We start from the raw sequence: 14,306 nt of genomic DNA on the forward strand, positions 1-14,306 counted from the left end.
AAATCAAGTTTAAGTCATTTTATTCGACTTTACGTCTGCCCGCCACAAATATTGAAGTCGTAATATCACTAGAAAAGTGTTTAAAGCACATAAAATCATATTTAAAAATATTTACAGTACATGCATTCGTAAATTTAGATTACTTTTTTCTGTACTATATTAAAAACTAAAATTTATTTGTTGGTAAGCTTAAAATAGATCCTTATTAACCATATATTATTAAAAATGCATTAATAAATAAAATACAGAACTGGGAATGGTAATTTATGGTTTAGCCCAGTGACAAGTAGATTCGGACAAGTAAATTTGACTTACTTGTCTCTGAATCTACTTGTTTCGGAAGTCTACTTGTTTCGTAAGTCGAAAAACGACTTAAGTTTTTCAACTTACGTCGCCTCTCCTGGAACCAATTACCGACATAAGGCGAGGTATAACTGTATTTTATTTTACACAGTACTATTTATTTAATCAGTTAGTTTTGTATCTGCAATTGATTTTCTGCACCATCTATAATGCTTGTGACACTTCAAAACTGAATTTACTGCTTCTGTGTCAGTTAGATCTTTTTTTCTACAAAGTTCTTGAGGTTTATCTTCATCCCTTCTTTCATTAAATTTTGCCCTCAACTTCTGGGTTTGGAGGTCAGATAGATCTAGTATTTTTCAGGATGTTGACATTCCTAACAAGTCTTCATCCTCTTTTCATTTCCTTGCTTTCTTTCACTTAGTAATTCTTTCTTTACATTATATGTGTAAAGTCTTGATTGACTGCAGAATCTATTTTTTTATTGAAACCTTTTCTAAATTTTCATTGAATCTGTTGTCCACAAAAGATGAAATGGTTCTCAATCCATTAATTCTTTCTATCTAATTCTTTTTATACTTGTTCTGTCTGGGCAAAGTATCCTTTTGCTTTTACTAAACCTTCTTTTGACATCTACACTGTCACAAAAGAGAGTTAAACATATTTTTACTAGCTTGTTGAGGATTTCATATTTTACTGTACCTGCTTGTTTCTTTACATCAAACATTTTAAATTAACCCAGTCATAACCAATCCTCCTAAAGCACAGCAGCACATGTTCCTTAATCTTTTGTTGTTGGACTTCAATGTTTGAGTTATTATCACAGGTGACATCAAGGCACTGTCTACTAAAACTAGATATGCTATTCTCTAGGAATCAAGATTCTGATATTTTCTCCATTTATCTCAAAGAAAGCATTTTAACTCAATCCTACATATAGATTCTAGTTTACCAATGTTATTTCTTTATGGATAAATGCAGTGACTAAAAATCGCAAAGTACAGTAATACCCCAAACTTACGCGATAGGTGGGACCGAGCGGTAACCGCGTAAGTCGAATTCGCGTAAGTCGGGGTATAATTTCGAGACAAATAATTTTTAATTGGGGCCGGAGACTAAAGAAAACAATAATTTAGAAAAAAATGTTTAATAAAATCTTAGATAATACATATGTATAACAAATTAGGCCTATATTATTTTACAATTTTTCACATTTACTTGATTATTACGCCATAATTTTAACATTGTTTCCATCTCAGCGATAATACCGTGACGTTTACGAATGATGCTTAAATTTAAAGATTGAGTATTTTTCACAGCTTCGAGAATTTTTTTCCTTTTATAATTGTTCTGACCGACAATTCCGGTAGATCAAACTTCTTTGCCAATTCACAAATTTTCATTTTTGAATGGAAGTCTTTACGAATATACCCAATGTTAACTTTACATTCCAAAGATAAAGTTTTTCTTTTCTTGTTTGATGCAGAAGAATTAGTTCTACTTCGTTTGGATGACATAGTAGAGTCTCTTGAGTCTCCGTAGATATAACAAACACAGAAATAAATAACACAAAATAAATTGTAGCTATGTGTGGATTCCGCGCGACACATACAAACATGTAAGCTGAACAATAGTATGGGGGGAGTGAGTAATCAAGAGTTGCGTGGCACTCAAACAAAAGACGAATCGATGAGATTTGAAAATCGCGTAACTCCGAGTTTGCGTAAGTCGGGGTATTACTGTAGTCTATTTCTCATTGGCAAGGTATGCAGTAATTCAGACACAACTACAATGTAGAAATCTTTTGCACAAGAAATATAATTTTACCTTTTGCCTGCTAAAACTTTTTTATTTTGAAAGAGATTAAGTTACTTTTACATATCATGGCCAATATCAATGATTTTCAATATGTTATTTGTCTATTTCAAGTCAATGTCATATATCTTAGCACAACTGTAGTTGGCAATTACTTCAGATTTACAGAATCTTCATAGCTGTCATCTGTATGTGTGAATTCCTTATAACTCCTACAATTTTTGTCCAATTCAGATGAAATTTTGGTTATATTCGCTTTATGTTCTGACAGAAAGTATAGGCTACTTATTTTGTTAAAATATTAGCTATAGAATAAACATTTTATGAATTTCAAATCGGTGATCACATTTACGTTTTAGTGACATCTGTGTCCACATGACATTCATGCTCAATGTGGGGGAAAAAAAATGCCTAGAGAAAAGCATAAGAGTAAAATTTGTCAGGTAAATTCTAGATCTAAAAAAATAAGAACAACTGAGACCCCCAAAGGTCATGAAGTCAGACTTGAGCAACATCCAGTGTCAGATTTACCATTAAGCTAAATACACTAAAGCTTGGGCCTCAGCTTTCAAGGGGCCTCTAAATTAAAAAAAAAATTGAACACACAAAATTTTTTATACTACCCTGTAAAAAAAGTGATTGAAATTTACCTCTGGCGATCAAAGGTTGCCAAGATGGCTGCAGGTTTTCATAGCCTATTTACTGTTTTAATCATTTGAAAGCAATAAGGAAATTTTAATCACTTATTAACAATAGAATCTATGATTTTAATCACTATTGGATGATTATTACTATGCCATAATTATCTTGAGCACTTGGATCGTTTTCAGGCAATAAATTATTTAAGTTGACGTTTCACAATTGAATAATTTTTTCTAGTCCTTGGATGATGTCATGCACATGTGTTAAACATGTTTGTATGTTTTTATTTTATATTTTGTTTAACTTATATTGTACACATCTTAAAATTAAATAATTTAATAACCTGTGTAAATATTCATGTGTCTTTTTTATACAATTAAAAAACTGGGGAAGGGGTCTCAATTTTTTGTTAGCATAGGACCCAAAAAATATAAAGCTGGCCCTGGCAACATCAAGTAAGAATGGCTTTGTCAAAGGCTACAAAAACAGTGTCATAACATCAAGCTCAATTTGAAGCTGTTCTCAATTCTTCAATCTCTACTTTCTCATACAAAATATTCTGTCATGATTGGCAGGGGAATTTCTGGTTTCATATAAAATATGAGTAAGAGAAGATTCTTCTTGCATTAACTGTCATTCTGGTAAACATTGTTATTATGAATTATAGAAAGCTAATCTCTACTTCTAAGAATTCATTTTGTAGGATGAAAGATTAAACTTATTATCTGTAAATAACTCAAAATTCACTATTTGAAAATATATTATATGTGAACTCAAGAAAATATTTTATTTTCCAAACAAAACTCATAGAATTGATAAACCAATATATTATATTTTTTCATATAAAAGGAAAGATTACCAACATATAAAGTACAGCTAATCAACAATAACCTTTCTTGTTCACATACTTTGTTTATTTTCATGTTAATATCAGCAATTTTCAAATTTGAAATGTCAATGACTGAAATAACTATACAAGAGAATTCTGTTTTATTTAATCACAGAAAAAAAATTAAGTAATCAAGAGTCACTGCCATGACTCCCTGCCAAGTAAAAAAGCCACTGACTCAAATTAATTATGGCAATCATTTGGCTTAGTATAAATACATCAAGGCTTGGGATGTTGGGATGTTTATATAACTGAGTGCCATTGTAGAAGTGTATACAGGCTATGAGCAGTAGAAGTTGCCTCCAGCTTGTACTGTAACCATGAATGGTTATATCTAAATTTAAATATGTTTAGAAGCAAAGGCTAGCTCAGAATCCAGAAGGCATAACTGGCAAGCGCACTGCATTCTAAGTGGAGGTTGTGTGTTCAAGTCCCACTTGGAGCTGGTTCTTTTCTTACAGAATGTTCTAAATTATTTAATTATTAATTTAGATAAGAGATGGTGCCTAATGTCTACTTCAAGTACAAAATTACAGTTTCTAATTATTAATTATAGCATAATAGCCTGTTTAATTACAGCAATCATTTTCTTAGGTAGTGTGCAAAATCTCAAGATTTTCTGTAAAACAGTTGTCTAAATATAAACAATTGAAATGTGCAAAAATCATCAAAAAGCTGTATTTTCTTCTTCTTCATCCAGCACTGCAGATACTCATACAGAAAAAAAAAAACTACTCCATCTAGAAAGCTCAAATTTTAAACTTAAGCCTTTCTCATTATCAGAGAGTACTTGCAAAACTTCTGGGTCAATAGGCCAAAGTTCACAAAGTTTATCATAGATACAGTGACCATATTTTTTTGGGGAAAATAAAGGACATATCAAAGAAAATCAAAAAATACCTTATAAAATTCATATGTTTATAACATTTATTTCGAAAATAGTAGCATACAACAATGCATACATTAAAACTTTAAACAATCTGAATTATTACACATAAACACATTGTAAAAATTTAAATAAAATTAATTTTGATACTTTTCAGTAGAATTAATTTTTTTTATAGCGCCGTTTTACGCTTTAAAGTCATAAAATTCAATATAGTTCATTTGAAAGTTGTATTTGATGGAAATACATGCTTCTAATGTGCTTACTTTTAAATCAGTCTTTTCATTCGTCCACATATTATTCAGCAAGAAAAATATTCGTTCAACGGGGGCATTAGATCCAGGGAGACAAAGAAAATTCTACGATTTTACAAATGTTTTTGAAAACAATTTCTTTTGCTGTAAAATGTTCAAAAATCTCAATCCACCTTTGATGGCAGGGCTGGTTATTCTGTCACCATTCGTCGATCTTTTCGTTTGTGACATATTTTTTTACACATGAAACTTCATCAAATAATTCACCGTCGAGTATATTTACGGACCAATGATTCGAAATAAAGATATAGCTTTCCTCTACTTTCGCCCACAAAGGGATTTCGCATAATGTGACCCATTCAAACACCTCTATTTCAATAAAAAACATGTCCCAATTATTTAGATAATCTATGCACGTTTGATAAAATGTGTACACAGCATCATTGAATTTTTTGGCTTGTATATTTTCTGATTTTTCTAATGCTAAAACCACTTTTCTAATAACAATAGGAAGAAACCCCTCATTTTTTCTTTCAACTAACTTCAGCTTTAATTAACAAGTGTATCATCCATCAACTAGAGAGTTAAAAAACTATCACAAAAATCCCCATAAGAGTGTCCACCCCCTGGTACTGTCAGTGGGCCGTTTGGTTGGCGACACACTGCACTACTGCGCTCTATGTAGCAATGCAACACTGGTCGTGATGGCGTATACAAAACTAACTTGTTCAATATATTATTAAAAAAAAATTTTTAACTTTGCGTCAACTTTACAAAATAAAGGACAAAATGCCTATTTTAGAATAGGCATTTTGTAGAAAGTAAATAAAGGTAAAGGACAGAGCAGTGAAATAAAGGACTGTCCTCTTAAATAAAGGACGTATGGTCACTGTAATCATAGAACAATTTCAGTTTTGTAGCTTAATTTTACGCTTATAAGGATAAAATTGCATTGAAACAAATGAATTTTATTCAAAATGTTAATTCTTATAAATTTGTTATTCTGAATAAGACTTTTTATAACAATTTTTCTAAATGATGTATTGAAAGCATTGGTCGGCGCCAACTGAATTGTACATCATTGTCGTATGTCTTGATGTAATAATACAATTATTAAACAAACAACAATTGAGATGTAAAAAATTGTGCCAAGTAAAAACTTACGACAATTTAGATGACAATCAAAATTTTCTTTAAGAGTTTTTCTTTGGTAAAGATAAGTTTGGCACTTGGAAGCAGTATCCACAAGATTTTTACCTGTATTATTCTTTTCTACATTTCTCTTCAAAATATCAAGCTAATCTTTACCAAAAGAAAAAATTATGAGAAAAATTTTTACTGTCATCTAAATTGTCATAAGTTTTTACTTGGTGCAATTTTTTTACATCGCAAAGGTTTTTGTTTATATTTATAATTTACTGAATCATAGTAAAATTACACTTTCGAATCAAATGCAAAAATATTTGATGTTAAACTTTACAAAGACAAGAATTTTATTGTTCGTTTTTAAAAATAACTATAACTATAAAGTAAATAACTTTAAACTGTTATTCGAAGAGTAAAAGAATTAAATTTGTTTAGCAGTTTGCTTTTCCTTTTCTTATCCAATTCATGTAATTTTCAAATTTAATGGTTTCCATATGTAAATGAACAAAGTGGAACTTTCTACCCTTCTCAGGATACAAGAATGGAACTGATGTTCATTAGTCTACATATATGAAGGAAAATAGTTCCATGTTCATTACAAAATAGAACATAAACTATAAAAATTATATGTTATGTTTAAACTACATTGTTATAATTTATTTGAAATTTTTGACAACTTTGTAAGAAATTCAAGATTATAATATGATATAATGTTTGAATTTTTGAAGTTTTTATTCTGTTCTATGTTATTTAGCTGCTCCAGCAGTAAAATGATACACATTCAAGATCTAGCACATTGGTTCCATTCTTATTTTCTTATTCTGAGAAATAACAGGTAGTCCTCTATTTTTGTACCTAATTGGTTCCTGAAATGTGTATGAAAGTTAAAATGAATGAAAGTAAAGCAATGTAAAAAAAAACATCAAAAAGGGTTTTCAAAATATTTATTTTTTTATTGATTAGTATCTGGTATTTTCTTTATAAATTTATCAAGAGATAATTAAATTGTACTCTTCTTTTTTTTTTCTTGATAAAGCATTCTGTAAATACTGTATCTTTTTCTATTGCCCTTCACATATGAGGTACATATATGATTAATGTCGGAGAGGTGGGGAGGGACCAGTGACAGATGGTTCATGAGAAGGGGAAAATCATTACATGAAAGTATGTATGTTTTGCCATATATTGATAAAATCAAAAGTATGAAATGTGTATGAAATAGTGAATTGTACGAAAGTAGAGGACTGCCTGGTATTAGTTACACATAAGGGTATTTAGGAACTAGTATATGTAGTATATGTTAATAAAACAAATAATTATTTTAAATTAATTGCATTGATTGGCTAAGTTTAATCCAGATAAACATTTATCTTGCATATAGCCAATCAACATCCTCTACATTCAGCATAGGATAAAAAATTTATAAATGTAAAAATTTTAATTAAAAATTACTTTAAAAAATTAGGAAAGTAAATTTTAAAGGTAAAAATAAAAATGCACTAACATAATGGAATATGCCATCACTATTATTAGAGTAAGAAAAAAGAATTATTTTTATCTCAAAAAACTACAGACATGAAAGTAATCAGAAAAGTATTAAATAAATATATAACTATCAGAATATAAACAAATTACGATAAACTTTTAAATCAAAGTGTGCTGTAAGTACCTGAAATTATGGTGACCCTTTCAGTTTTCAGGAGATGATATTAGACTTGTATGATTGGCAGAATATAAATCCCATAGAATAATTAAAACTCTAATTCTTATTAGCTATGTATGACATTTTTCTATGCTTATTCCTATATATATTTTTAATCATATGAATAATATACAGTATAAGGATGTATTTAATTCTAAACAAAAGCTTACTTGATACTGTTTATATTTGTCTACTAATAATTTAGTGAAAAGTAAAATGATTTCCTTTATCATTCAAGTTAATAAGAAATTTATAACAGCCTTTTACAAAAGTTCAATTTAATAAAACTTAAATATTTTCAAGTTAAAGCTTTGAAAATATTTAGTTTTAGCAGTGGAATACCAAGACATAAATGGCTGTCTTTAGACAGTGAAATTTCAGCAGTTGAAAATAATCATTTGAAACAACGACAAAACACAATCAACAGGCACTTGGCTGACTGTTGATTGACACTTGACTATTTTATTATGGTTTTGGGAATCCTTTCCAATGCGGGCATGACAACTTACCTAAGAGTTCAAAATGATGAAATGTTTCACTGCTAGTGATAACATTCTTTACCAAGCTGAAAAGATTTCTGATGGGGATGATATTGCATTAAGAGTATTGTATATTGCACTTTGTGGGTATCTGTCAACTGGCATGAACCTACTAACAGAATAACTGAGTTTCCAGACTAGGTTCAAACTCGAGTAAACCGTGAAATTCTTGCGCGACACAAGATGTAAACAATGAAACTCTGAACTGTTCAAGTATGTGTCAAACTATCTGTCAAGGTCTTAGCGGAAGACAAACTCTAACACGAGCACTCATAAATAGGTAAATCATTGATTCGTGTGTCTATAAAACGTTGGCAGAGATAAACCTTTTCAAACAAGAAAAAAAAAATTTTTTTTGATAGATGAAAGATGAAAATGATCGTTAAATTCTTAGACGTCAAAAAAATGATAAACAACGGCCTGAGTTATGAGTGCAGGTGTTATTGTTTTATAAACAGTCACTGAACAGAGTCGACAAAGAGGTATCAGAGGGACAACCTTTCCCACGACCCGAAAAGGTTTCGTCTTGCACCTGGAGACAAAGGAGAGACCAACCGGGAAGCGAGGAATGGGACAAGGGACCAAATGCAAATAGTGGGGGAAAAACTATAAAAATTGGAACTTCAAGGTCGAAGGAGTGTCTCCTCTGGATTATACCTACAGTTGTGCTTTGTCTATTGTGTTGTGCCACCGCCAATCACCTAGGACGCCGCAGCTTAACACCGAACATCTGCATTGCCCAACGATCCTTCTCGTCTGCCTGGACTACGACCGATCACCTGAACTCTCACCGTTTCATAGGAACACCGAGATTTTGGAATTGTCCAATATCGATGTAAGCATGAATTCAAACAAATAAACAGGTTTTCTCTTGAAAAAAAATTGTGCTTCATTTGCCTCCTTCACCACCACCCACATACGCAGTTTCCCTTAGGCTCATTCTGATGTGAGATAAACTGTATTCCCCTTAACATCGGCAAACTTACATAACTGAGAGCAAATGCATAGCTACATATTCAGCACCTTGGAGCAAGTAAAATCAGTGAAACCTCTAGTTCCTCAGAAGAGGTCTTGCAAAATTTGTTTCAAAGATTTAGTTTAAAAACATATATCTAATTATTTCAATTTAAAATCTTACTTAATAACAATTTATTTGAGATTCGAAGCATTTCAACAATAAGATATTCAATTTAATAAATACAAATATAATAATAAAACAAAATACAATTCTGTAAGTATGAAGTACCAAATAATATTTACTACATATTATATAAATTGTATTGACAAAATGTATGCAAGTTTAGTTTCATAACAAATACATAACAATACACAGAAAAACATCAAAATTGTTTTCTCACTTTTTCTTTTGCAAACTGGTCAATCACTTTTTGCAGATCAAGCTGACAAGCTACTATAGCTTGTCAACTTGATCTGCAAAAAGCTGATATAGTAGCCAAACAGCTAAGACGGTGTTGTGATATGCTGCTTCTTAAATAAGTTTTGATTAATTTTAGTTTTGAAAAACTTAATTCTGCTGTTGCTATCGTCAGTTGTAAAGTTAAAAAAGTAATTTCTTTTAACTGATTATTAAAACATATTTTAATGTGTTTTATTACTCTCAAAATGAATGACAAAATTAATGGTTAAATTTATAACGTGTATTTTCTGAAATCAAAATTATGATAAGTCAAGTGCATACTAAAATATTTAGGTGCTTATAATTAGTTTTATTTATCTAAAACATATTTTTTAAATATTTTCTGTATTTTATAGAAAATGTGGCAAATCAGAAAAATTTTCTCTACAAATGTTTTTACAAGTTTTTATTTTGCCCGTTCTAACTTAGCACCCTCAAGATTCGTGCACCTGGAGCAGTTTGCTCCAACTGCTCCATGGTAGCTACATCTGTGACTGAGAGTATATTGCATAAATACATGCAAAATATTAACATTCATGTTCAGTTCCATGAAAAAGAGTCAGTTCTTTAAATCTATTCTCTCAAGATGATTTAATTCACTTACCAAACATTCTCCCCTGTTGCAATGACAAATTTAATCCAGTCGTAAAATATTAATTATTTATTCCTTTCTATTATGAATGCTAATCTAATGTTGTTACTTAAAACAGTTGCTTCACCATAGATGGCTTGCATCCATCTATGAATTTCCATAGACTGACATCCTTCTTATGAAACTGAATAATAGCCTTCTGGTTCTGCTTTAGGGGGTTATGCACTTACTTATTAATAGAGCATATTTCAACTGTATTTATGATAGACAAAACTTATAACCACCACTAAATATACAATGTACTTTTCATTTACTTACCCAACTGAATCACCACATATACTATGCTAAAAGTGCCTCAAATGAGATCCATTTGAACATGCCATATACAGTAATTTAAAAAACTTGTATTATTTTAATTTTTGATTAATCATATTAATATAATGTATGAATTTTATATTTCATGCAATGATAAATAAATATTTAATTGTTGTTATGAAGCTTTTAAATATGATATGTAACACCTAAATAATTACTGAACACACAACTATCAGTTAAAAATTATCAACAGCACCTATACTTTAACAAATTTTTTTATTCAAGAGAAAAATGTCTGATTAATAAATAAAAATACAGTGGATTCTCGATCTATCATTTTTAGTGGGACTTGGGGGAAAAACATCTGATGCAGGAAACAACTGAAACGGGAAATTTTTGATGTTGATGTTTTTATTGTTTATCTCATATGAAAAATGTGTATTTTCCAGTGATAGGCTTATATATATGATGGTATTATGTAATACTAAATGATATGGAACATGTGCATAGACATTCGTATATTTTACATTTTAAAAATCATTAAGAATACTGAAATTTGTCTATTTTCCTTTGTAAGAATACTTTTTTCTTGCACTTGATGATGATACGGTAGAAGTGTCAAAAATGTTAGTGAAATTATAAATTTTTGTTACTTATGATGTGTTGATTCTCTTACAAAAAGGGTTCTGACTTTTCTCACTTGTCCAGACATGATATTCCCTACTTCAGACAATTAAAGGTTGCCAACCTTACAAGAGAAATTCATTGTATCTGCCCCTTAAAATTATTATATTTCACTTAAAATTATCATACGTCCATCTCAATCCTTTATAATTACACTCTTTATCTGTAGAAATATTAACAAGGTTCACCCTATGTCAGAATCTTATAAACTTTTTATCTGCAATCCCTTCTTACAACAAAAAATTTTTACACCCCATTTTACAGTGAGGTTTTCATGACACACTCTTATAATATATGATGCAAAACAAATCTCTGAATGGGCAGAAGCTAAAATTTATGTTTTTTCATACAATTTTAATATAACAAACATAAACAAATATGTAACACATTCCTTTATAAACCGTACTTATTTCATATGCATAAACCTTAGTTTTTCCAAATTTTTGTGACTCTAAAATTTTTAGTCCACTCCTTGAGTGGTCATGACTTCCTATGCCAAAAAAGTTTCAATTCTAGAAAGTTCACTAGATAAAAACTACTTCATAGATAATACATTAATACATTTTATTATATTTTGTACAAGCAGTACAATGGCATGTCAACAGAACATTTCTGTGCACAAATTTTCTTTTCACATCAATTTGAGCATTTTATCAGTAGATCTAAAAGTATAACAGTTAGCAATCTTGAAAAGTATGAAGTGTTGCCAGGCTTTAAGAGGAAATGTCACCAACAAAGTACAGTACAGTATTTTGTAAACCAGTAGACAAAAAGTAGCAAAAAATCACAATAAAAACTGGTTAGTTTTAGTCAAACGGTTTAACTGTTAAATTTGATGTACTTTTATTTTTACAAAAATAGTATTTCAACTCGACATTCATATATATATGCTAGCTACACCCCCCCATTTTAGGTAGTAACTACAGGAGAAAGTGCCGAATATACCCAGCCCGTTTCCGACCGAAGTCGGAGAACGAAAATTTTGAAGGACGGATCAGCTCTTGACTGTGCGACAGGCGGCAACAGGAGAGCCTAGAAGTACATGAAAGCCTTGTGTTGGGGTAGACACTAACTGAGCAGATCCGCCTCGCTAGCGATCAATGTTCAGACATGTCCATGACACACGCTTCCACATTCATATATATATATATTCACATACATATATGTATTGATATATGGGTCTTTATTTGGACTGGAGAAAACAACTGATACAGGAATGATAGATCAAGAATTCTCTGTATTCATTTTTTATTATCAAATCTGAATCATTTATGATAAAAATAAAATTAGAAGAAATCTGAATTTACCTGATTATTTTGTATAACACAACCTAGCAGAAGTGCTATATATGATCCTATAACACTATGCTCCATATTCTTCCCTGCTTTCTGAAGTGCTGTTTAAGAAATATATTTTTTATAAGCTTTTTAACTAATACAACATAATATATTAAAACTGAAAAATAAAAGTAATAATAATTTATTAAAATAAATAATAAAAATTCAAATAATATGCTGTAATACATTTCCTACCATATTATTATACTAAATGAAATTATGAGACCTTTTATTTATAATCTTCTGTTTAATTGATAGTGTTTATTTTTATTTTGGAAATTTAACTCAGCATGATTTAAACACTATTTTTAATTTAAAAATTTATGTTATCATCATGTCTTACATAAAATTTTATACTGCACATCTGATATCTATCTAGGTGGACAGTGTAAAATTTTTGTATTATTTTTATTTTATATTTTAAGGCTGTAAATTTACTTTTTTTTGAATAAAAATTGATTGTAATATAAAAAAATTTGAAGCCAGTTAGTTTACTTCAAATTTCAAAGTTTATTTAAGGATTCTGAATTGTCATCTTCAGAAGGTAAATAAGTTTTAGACTCATTTTCTGACTCCATTTTACAATTAATCTTAATCACTAATAATTTTTAATTTTACAAAACACCTTCCTCACTTTTTCCTGCAAATTTTAATTAAACAAACCAATGTTTTCAGCTATTTTAAATAGCCTTCCTCAGGTTTAACATAATTTTGAACGTTAATTATAACATAAGATTTAAAATTTCAAGCTTTGCTCGTGTTCTTATGACACCATAGGATGTCAAATAATTTTTTGGACCACAATTTTGGTATACAGAAGTATCTTAAAGGTTTAAATTTATGTTTTTCTTCATTTGACCAGCCATTAAAGGCACTGCATTAGGATTTAGCCCTCTTCTATCGTAATAAAATTTTGGATTCTTAAGCTTATACAATTTAAATAAAATAACAAATACATTGATAAACATCAAATGAACAGGTTAATACATAGAGCATTACAGCACATACAATAATAATTTTAAAAGTGCTTTCCCTTTTTTTCTTTTATTTGCAATAAAATGTTTTTCGAGACAAACTGTCTTATCATCAGACATCTATTTTATTCTAATTGGAATATGTTTTCAGTGTTCTAAAGCAGTCGTATGAAACTATTCATTTTATCAGAAGTAAAAAGAAAAAAATCGTAAGACTGCTTAAAAATTATTTTAGATGTTAAAAAGTAAGAAAGAAACCTAGAACCATGAGTTTAACAACATTACAAATTAATACAAAAGAAACTATTAGAAATTGTTAAAACACATAATTTAGTTATTTTAACAAATTATTTTCAGCATTAGATTTATAAAATCTAATGCTGAAAGACAATACAATTTCTTCCTTACAAAGTTATTATTATAAACTGCTCTATTTGTGATTTTTTGAGTGTATTTAATAGAGATAAATATTTTGATTTCTCCAATTTTAAAACTGCAGTTCATACACATCCTTACATCATAGGATGGTTTCTCTTAATTTGAATATTACTTATCTAATATTAACATATTTTAATTTATACTGTGGAAAATAATAACTATCCAGATAAATTTGAAATTGTTTATTTTGATACATTTCTATATCTGATATTTGTAAAGCAACAGTGCCATATGTTTTTTCGGCATTTATTGTATTATGTAAAGCCTTAGTAAATAAATGTTGTTTTGTGTACATTTAATTTAAACATGCATTGTTTTTGTAAGTTGCCGTTGATGTACATTTGGATAAATATTGGGTCATTGCAAATGAAAT

General features: G+C 29.6%; 1 protein-coding gene across 1 annotated transcript in view; it reads right to left on the reverse strand.

The window, feature by feature from the left end:
• The window catches only part of LOC111636889 (wings apart-like protein homolog), a 53,254-nt gene that overhangs the window by 18,992 nt on the left and 19,956 nt on the right, over positions 1-14,306 (reverse strand). Inside the window, exon 3 of the mRNA XM_023382281.1 lies at positions 12,492-12,580. Coding sequence (XP_023238049.1) covers positions 12,492-12,580 — 89 coding nt within the window. The remainder of the gene's footprint in view (positions 1-12,491; positions 12,581-14,306) is intronic.

Source organism: Centruroides sculpturatus, unplaced genomic scaffold, assembly GCF_000671375.1.
Source record: "Centruroides sculpturatus isolate CEXI.00-Female unplaced genomic scaffold, Cexi_2.0 scaffold1079, whole genome shotgun sequence".
Lineage (NCBI taxonomy): Eukaryota > Metazoa > Arthropoda > Arachnida > Scorpiones > Buthidae > Centruroides > Centruroides sculpturatus.